Source organism: Arvicola amphibius, chromosome 13, assembly GCF_903992535.2.
Source record: "Arvicola amphibius chromosome 13, mArvAmp1.2, whole genome shotgun sequence".
Taxonomy (NCBI): Eukaryota; Metazoa; Chordata; class Mammalia; order Rodentia; family Cricetidae; genus Arvicola; species Arvicola amphibius.
In genome coordinates, this window is record NC_052059.1 from 72,476,355 (window position 1) to 72,484,899 (window position 8,545).

Consider the following 8,545-nt stretch of genomic DNA (forward strand, 5'->3'; position numbering starts at 1 on the left):
CCAGAGAGGAGTAGGGGTTTTCTGGGTTTGTCCTATCTTATTTGTAACTATACCTTTTTCCCTTACTTCTTTTCTCCCTTCCTTCCTTTCTTTTATGTTTTTATGGTTTTATTGTGGCATAACTGACATACAATAAAGACCCATTCTTAAAGTGCAATTTTATAAACTTTGAAGTGTGATACGCCAGTCTCTCTGAGTGGCTCCATCATTCCCATGCCCTTCCTTAACCCTCCCTTCCTGCCCCATCTCATCCGTTTGGATTGCCTCCACTTGGAACTGTCTCAGTACGGCTGCTGGGAACGTTCCTTTACAAGTCTCTACACGTCTGCCTTCGTTTACCTTGGGTAAATAGCTAGAAATAAAATAACTCATATGGTAGGTTAATTTAACTTTTTTTAACAGCATTTATTTTTATTGTGTGTGTGTGTGTGTCTGTGTGTGTGTGTCTATGTGTCTGTGTGTTTGCCTGCGTGTTTGTCCTGTAGCACCAGTGGACCTGGTGCCCTAGGCTGCCAGAAGGCAGCTCGGCTGCCGAGTTGCAGACTGCTGGGAAGTCGACTGTGGATGCTGGGAAGGAGCTCCTGTCTTCTGCCAGACTAACCTGGGTTTTCAATTACTGAGCCCTCTCTCCAGCCCCAAACCAGACTTTTTACAGCGCTAATAAATCACTTCCCAAAGTGACCTGATCATTTTACTCGCGCAGGGGTAACAGCAGGCGCTGAGCGAGACTGAGACCCTGAATTCAGTCCCCGGAACTCTCGTAACTGACGCTGTTCGAGTCCTCTGCCGTCCACCCACTGCGGCCACCTTCAGTCACACGTCACCCACCCGTGCAGTAATAATAAACAGTCTTCTTCCCATTCCCTTCATCAGTGTGCTTAAGGTTGGGGAGGGTGCACAGCCTCGCCAGCTCCCTCCTGGTCACTTCGGTGGCTGCAGGGCTGTTACTGCCACTCTGACTTGCGGGGTTTGTTTTGTTTTTGTTTTTTTAATGAATAATAGTATTACACTCTGTATGTCCATTTGGCACATGTTTCTCTTTGCTGGGTTTTTTTTTTTTTCTTGTTGTTTGTTGTTACTGAGGTACAAAGTGAGTTTGAGGAAATCCGAATTGTTGTGACTTCTATAAAAGTTTGTACTTAGAGAAGGGGTTGTCACAGTGGCGGAGGCTTCTGAAGTTACCTTCAGACCAAGCACACCAAGCTCACAGAGATTTCCCCTGTAATTTCTCAAATACCGTAGTCTTATTTTTTGTTTTTCTTTGGATTTGTTTGTTTAGTTTTTGGTTTTGCAGTACTGGGACCGAGCGTAGGGCCTCTCACGGGCTGGCCACGTGCCGCCCCACTGAGCAGAACGCCCAGCCCTTCACCCCCAATTAACTTTTTTTTTTAATTACATTTCTGATTTTTGAGACAGGGCTTCTGACAATGACCAGACAGGCCGCCTGCCTCGACCTCCTCAGTAGCTGGGCTTACATAAAGCCATGTTCTAACAGCTTCGGTTCTGCAGAGCCAACGGCAGCCCTGAGTCTTGGCCCACTAGCATTTCCTCTCTGTTACCTGGGCTTAGTTTCTTTCCCTTCATGCAGCCTTGTTTTCAGTGGCTCGTCTTCCACGACTTTCTCAGACATATTCCTAGGTATTTCGCAAGTTTGACACTGTGCATAAATAGCATTTGGAATATTGCTCTTTAATCGCCCGCTGTTAGATAGAGCTGCCGCCTGTGCCGTAGAGCTCCTGGGTTGATTCTTCAGTTGCTATCTGTGCAGCTTTACTAAACTCGGTAGCGCTAATAACAGTTGTCTAGATTCCATGGGGTCTTAGATTCATTTTTGCGTGTGTACAGGGGTTTGTTTGTGTTATTTTGGTTTTTGTTACCCAAGCTGGCCCCAAACTTCACTGAGTGGCTGAGGATGACCTTGCACGCCTAATGGCCTCAGACTGCACAGAGCCATCTACCCCTGCTTGCCACCACTCTTGGCCTTGCCTGCTGTCTTGAGTTGCAGGCATAGACAATTCTGCCTTCTTCATACTGAAAGAGACCTCCTTCTCCATCCTGATGGCTCACTGTGCTCCACAGATGTCTCCATGAGAATGTTGAAGTACACTTGGGCTCGACGGTGCAGACCTGTGATCCCAGCATCCTGGGGACAGGAAGATGCCAACTCGAGTGTGAGGCCACCCCAAGCTGCATCAGGAAACCCTGCCACAGAGCATGTGCACATGCGAAGCAGAGGGCAAACATTCTTGCTTTACTTTTAGTCTTAAGGAGAAAATGAAATAGTCATCCCTTACCTTAAAATATTAGCAGTAAATTTTTATAAATTTCTTTCTCAAGTGGAAAAGTTCTTTTCTGTACCTCTTTTTCTAAATTATGAAAATTAGGACTAGCTATTAGATGTCGGATAGTTTTTCTCTATGTATTCAGATGATCTAAGGTCTTCATTCTTGGCTTGTCACATTACATTGATACTTTATTTTTTCGAGACAGGGTTTCTCTGTGTAGCCCTGGCTATCCTGGAACTAGCTCTTGTAGACCAGGCTAGCCTCGAACTCACAGAGATCCGCCTGCCTCTGCCTCCTGAATGCTGGGATTAAAGGTGTGCACCATCGCCACCCAGCTTTTTTTTCCTGCTTTTTTCTAAGATTTATTTTATTATTTTATGCATATGAATTTTTTGCTTGCATGTGTAGCTATGCACCACACACATGCTTGGTTCCTTCCTGAGGAGGTGGTTAGCCTCTGTGGTGCCAGGAATCAAGCCTGGGTCTTTGGCAACAGGTGCACAGGTGCTCTTAACCACTGAGCCAACTCTCCAATCCCCTGTCCCCCCCTTTCTTAAACCCTTTGTGGCTACTGTATAATATTTGAAGAAGTTTGTTTCATATAATTTTTTATTTCAACTGTTCCTAGAAGAATAATAACCCTGGCTCCTTTTATTTCGTTGTGGTAAGAAGCGAGTTCAATGCTGTTTTATGTGACCTTTTTTTTTTCCCCGAGACAAGGTTTCTCTGTGTCATAGCTCTGGCTGCCCTGGAATTTTCTCTGTAGACCAGGCTGGCTTTGAACTCACTGAGATCCGCTTGCCTCTGCCCAGGATTAAAGGTGCAAGCTTCCCCCGCCTGGCCCTTTGCTATTTTCGTGTAACTGTCAAATCGATCAGGTGCTCAGCTGGGGAAGTTCATTGCTGCCTGTGGAAAGAACACCTTCTAACTAGTGTTCTCTCTCTCTCATTCTCACTCTCCCTCCTTCCCTCTCCCTCTTTCTACCTATCTCTCTCTCTCTTTCTCTCTCTGATTTTGTTGGTTTTTGGAACAGACTCTCACCTAGCTCAGGAAGGCCTTGGATTCACTCTGGAGCCTAGGATGACTTTGAAATCCCACCTCTCCTGCCTCTGCTTCCCAAGCACGAAGCTGCAGGTGTGCACTGCTGTGCCTGAGGCCTGCAGCTCTCTCTTAAGAGACCACAGGGCTTTCTTGAAATAGCAATGTACTAGGAATAACTAGGGAGGAAGGCTAACCTCTGGCTTTATCTGCAAAGACTCAAGTAATGCATTTCAGCAGGGCTTGCTCTCAGCTTTCCCTCTAAGTGAACGGCCCTGTGTGTGGTGTTTGTGGGTGGCGTGAAATCTCAGGGAGGAACAACTTTGCTTCTCACACTTTCAGAGTTTGCAGTAAAGCCAAGCGGTTCACAGACGACAGCCCGGAAGCAGAGCCGCTGTCTGCGCTGCAGCTTCCTCTTTCCCCTCCTCATCCACTCAGGGCCCAGCTACCTCCTAGGTGGTGCCACTCACGGGCAGGGCAAGTCTCTCCCTGTAGTTACCGACGTGCTTACGGTCACACTCTACTAGGCCACCAAGTAGACAGTCAAGGCCAGAGTCACTGGGTGCCAGCTGAGCTCTTGACACTTCTTTTTTCTTTGTTTGTTTGTTGGTTTGCTTGTTTGTTTGTTTTTCATGACAGGGTTTCTCTGTATAGCAGCTCTGGCTGTCCTGGAACTCGAACTCTTGATGTTTCTAATGCTATTACACACACTCACATTCTCTCGTTTGTCTCTTCTAGGGTTTCTCTCACAACTGGTCTATGACAAGCCTCTGAAGGAATGCATCCGCGCCGGCCACTATGCCGCAAGCGTCATCATTAGGCGAACTGGCTGTACCTTTCCCGAGAAGCCGGACTTCCACTGATGAAGGAAAGAAAACTCAGGCTGGAGGCGCAGGCTGCAGTGGCCGTGTCCTGAGCGTTCCCGCCGTGAGAAAGTATAAACTCATCTGCTGTCTCTGCCAACTCTGAAACCATGATTCTCAATCTTAATTTAGAGGGCTCAGTACTGCTCCTAGAACCTTTAGTCTCTGAAATCGGAGGGAAAATGTTTATTTCCATAGTTCGTTAGTGCTTCGTAAATGTCTAACAGGATCACAACATTTCAATAGAAACTTTTATTTCATTTTTGATTGTTTGTAATTTCATCTGTATTTAGTAAATTGATCGGTTTTTTTACATTTCTGCTTTCAATACAGGTGCAATTTAATATAATAGACTTTTAAAAGAAATTAATGCTAACATCATTCTTGAGCTTTTTATAGAAATATATTTAATTTGGAAGTGTGTATGCACACACGTCTCATATATATACATATATACATATATGTGTGTGTATATATCTATATATATATCTGATAACTAGTCAAATAAGGTACAGGAATGTTTATCTCACCAAATTACTCCCTATCAGCTCTTCAGTGGGCCTCAGACATGTGATGGCCACGGACAAATGCATCCCCCAACATTTGCATCATGTTCCGTGTTACTCAGATTGTACCCCTGCTTCCTGATGGTACTCTGTAATTTATACAAATAAACTGCCGTATAGGAATCTTTTCTGTCTTGACTTATGCTCAATAAAACTAAGGAAGAAATTGTTGTAGTACTGTGCCCTATGTGGTTTTATGGGGTGAGGAAAAGAAATGAAGTACATTATATATAAATATCTATGTGCACACACACACACGCACGCACACACACCATGCACACACCACACACGCACACACCACTCACGCACACACGTGCGCACACACACACACACAGACCAGTAAGTATTCTTTTTGGTTTTGTGTTTCATTTCTTTCAGGGTGATTTGCAGTAGTAGAATTATTAGATCATATATAAACTTTTTCTTTTCTTGAGACAGGGATTCACTGTCAGTTCTGTCTGGCCTGGGACTCACTATGTACATCAGGCTGGTCTCCAACTCACAGAGACCTGCCTGCCTCTGCCCCACAACTCCTTGTCATATGTTACTTTTTTTTTAGGATAGTATTGGGAGGGAATTTCAGTGAGTACTGAAAATTCGCCCGTGTTTAATTTCCAACTGTAACCTTTTTTAAGGAACCACAAAAGCTTTCCTAAACAGCTGTAGAGCTTCCTTCTGGCTGTGGTGGCTGTAATCCTAGCACTCAGGAAGCTGAAATTGATGATCACAAGCTCAGGGCCAGCCTGGGCTACTTCACAAAAGTCAGTTTCCAAAAACAAAAGCATATTTTTGCACCTGCAGAAGTATCCAGTCCAGCTGGGCGGTGGTGGCATACGCCTTTAATCCCAGCACTCGGGAGGCAGAGGCAGGCAGGTCTCTGTGAGTTCGAGGCCAGCCTGGCCTACAAGAGCTAGTTCAGTCCCAGCATCTCCACACACTTGTCTGTCACTCGTGCCTGTCCCCACAGTACCAGCCAGCCTACTGCAGGAGCTGTGTGTGTGAGGCGTGCATGTGTTGGTGCAGGGTTTCTTCCTGGCCTGGAACTTGATTGGCCCAGGCTCTAGGGATCTCCTGGCTCTGCCTCCCCAGCACTGGGCTCACAAGCATAGAGCACTGTCTGCTTTTTTATGAGGGATTCCATATCTGTGCTACCTCACTGAAGACCAAGCCTCCAGCAGGTGAACAAGACAAGCCAGAGCACGGTGTGGTTGCAGGGCTCAGGTAATTGTGGTAGACAGATTGTTTCCTGTGGTGGCTGCACCCCTTAAGAGTCCTTTTTCTTTCTTTCTTTCTTTCTTTCTTTCTTTCTTTCTTTCTTTCTCTTTTTTTTTTTTTTTTTTTTTTGATTTTTCAAGACAGGGTTTCCTCTAGCTTTGGAGCCTGTCCTGGCTTCGAACTCACAGAGATCCGCCTGCCTCTGTCTTCTGAGTGCTGGGATTAAAGATGTGCACCACCACCGCCTGGCCCCCTTGAGATTCCTAATAGCAATACAAGGTTTCTGCTTTGCACACAGCACCCACTGGCACTTGTTCTGTATTTTAAAACCCATCGCAGTGGACGTGAAGTGGTCTCTCACTGACTCGCACATGCTGTCAGCTCTTTGTGTTACTCACTTGATGTGTCTTCAGTTCCTTTTCTGACTCTGTGAGTGAGAATTCATCTGACTAGTGAGTTGTATTTTCAGTCTTCCATATGATGACTAAAAATGTCTCTCGCGTCATGGAGGTTGTCCTTTCTGTTTCTAGAGGTGTCGTGTCCAAACAAGATGTCTCACTTTCAGTGCAGTCCAGTATGACTTAGCTTTCCCTTTTTTTTTTATAGCCAGGTTTTTCTGTGTAGCCCTGTCTGTCCTGGCTGTGTAGCCTCTGTAGACCAGGCTGGCCTTGAACTCAGAGATTTGTCCCACCGAGTGCTGGGATTTAAGGTGTGCACCACTTCTACTTCTACATTTTATCCTCAGGGTCAAGAGTGCAGGCTGCTCTTCCAGAGGACTCAGATTCAATTCCCCATTACCACATGACAGCTCACAGCTGTCTGTGACCCCAGGCCCAGAGAATACAATGCCCTCTTCCAGCCTCCCTGGGCACTGCCCATACTTGGTGAACAGACATACATACAAGCAAACACCCATACACATTGGATTTTAAAAAGAAAGAAAAAAAAAAAAAAGCTTTTTGTTAAAGAGCAGTAGAGAGATCTAAGTATGTGGCTCTTATTTCTCTTCAGAGCCCCCCGGTTGTTGCAGAAACCAGCCTGGCTCACATAGTAATGGACAATCATATACACATAACAGACGCCGTGGGGAGGGGACAGGTTGAACACATGGTTTTTAAAATTATCACACTTTTTCCTGTGCTGACTTCAGCAGCACACACCAAGATGAATGATACAGACAAGAGTAGCATGGTCCCTGTACAAGGTTGACAAACTAATTTATGAAGGATTCCACATTAATAAATAGATCTTATCAAATGTAAATATATTGCTAGGCAATACTGAAATTCTGTAAAGTAGTTCCCACAGCCAGAGAACTTCCAAGCCTGGTTGGCTTCGCCTTGAGGACCTTCCTGTAATCACAGACTGATGTTCCCTGGTCTGTCTGTGTCATCCCAGCTTCCATGCTGCTGATCACTACTTCGGAAACATACAGACAAAAACCAGCTTTCTAAGCAAGTACCACTTAATGGTGTGTCAAAACGAAGCTGTCTCAAGTCTTAAATCCACCAGATGAAGTTCACTGAGCCCGATAATATCTTCCCAGTTCATGGCTGTAGCTGAAAGTGCAAGTCCGCATAAGAAGTTTGGATATAATGGTGTCTGTGATTTATTTTCTCCAAAAAGACGAGACTGAATCCCACTCTCCTTAAAAGGAAGGGTGATGCTGGATGTTCCTGTATAGAAGATGAAGAAATAAGAGCTTTGAAAGGCTTAATAGTCTACAGAGCTACTTGGGCCCTAATTCCTGTAGCCTGTGACACACAACATAGCTGCAAGAACACTGTAGATACAGTAAAGGAGTTAGACCTTAAAATAAGACTCTACTGGACTATCTAGGGAGCCTTGGTCTAGTCACAGGTCCTATAAAAACAGAGAACTTTGTCTAGCTGGGAGCAGCCGAGGAGGGCAGTAAAAATCAGGGACTGGAAACTCAAGAAGGACCTAAGGTACCAATGATGGCATTAATGTTGTAGGGGCCATGTGACAAAGTGTACAGGAAACTTCAATAGCTGAGAGAGGGTCAGACCAACAGTCAAAAAGGAAGGGGAGTCAACAGCAAAGAACTGTTTAACCTTCAGCCTGAAACAGCTTGCTGGTCTTTCCCCAGAGCTCAAAGCAAGCAGAGCCCTGCTGAGGGTTGGGGGCAGCATTCTGCGATCCCAAGGTGCCAGGGACCATCCTCAACAAAAACACCTCTCGTGAGAAGAGGCGTAGGGATTGGAAATATGGTAAAGAAAATGAAGATGTGAATGAAAATAATGAAACAGAGAAACATATAGGATATATCGGGAGGGAATTCCAGTGAGTACTGAAATTCACCCCCATTTAATTTCCAATTGCTTTAAATACCCATTGTAATGGATTAATTAAAAATGATTGCAGGATCCCCAGCAGCTGCAGCAGCAGAAATGCTGCAGTTTGCTGAGCCCTGGCAGCAGGCCATGTGGTGGCAGGCAGTGGGCCCTGAGAGCAGCCAGTCCCAGGAAGGGACTGCACAGTTCCGCAAGTGTCTGCAGCAGGCCATGAGAAGAGATAGATGGGCATGACATGAGACCACTCTGCAGGTCTCGTGGCA

The 8,545-nt window shown here is 45.5% G+C and overlaps 1 protein-coding gene and 1 pseudogene across 2 annotated transcripts in view; both read left to right on the top strand.

Moving 5' to 3' along the window:
* Adk (adenosine kinase) overlaps positions 1–4,926 on the top strand; it is a 387,740-nt gene extending 382,814 nt beyond the window's left edge. For both annotated transcript variants that reach the window (XM_038309653.1, XM_038309654.2), the window contains exon 11: positions 4,062–4,926. In XM_038309653.1, the coding sequence (XP_038165581.1) occupies positions 4,062–4,186 (125 nt within the window). In that variant the 3' untranslated portion in view covers positions 4,187–4,926. The remainder of the gene's footprint in view (positions 1–4,061) is intronic.
* Positions 4,927–7,106: 2,180 nt separating this feature from the next.
* On the top strand, positions 7,107–7,207 carry LOC119800548 (annotated as a pseudogene).
* The last annotated feature ends 1,338 nt before the right edge of the window (positions 7,208–8,545 follow it).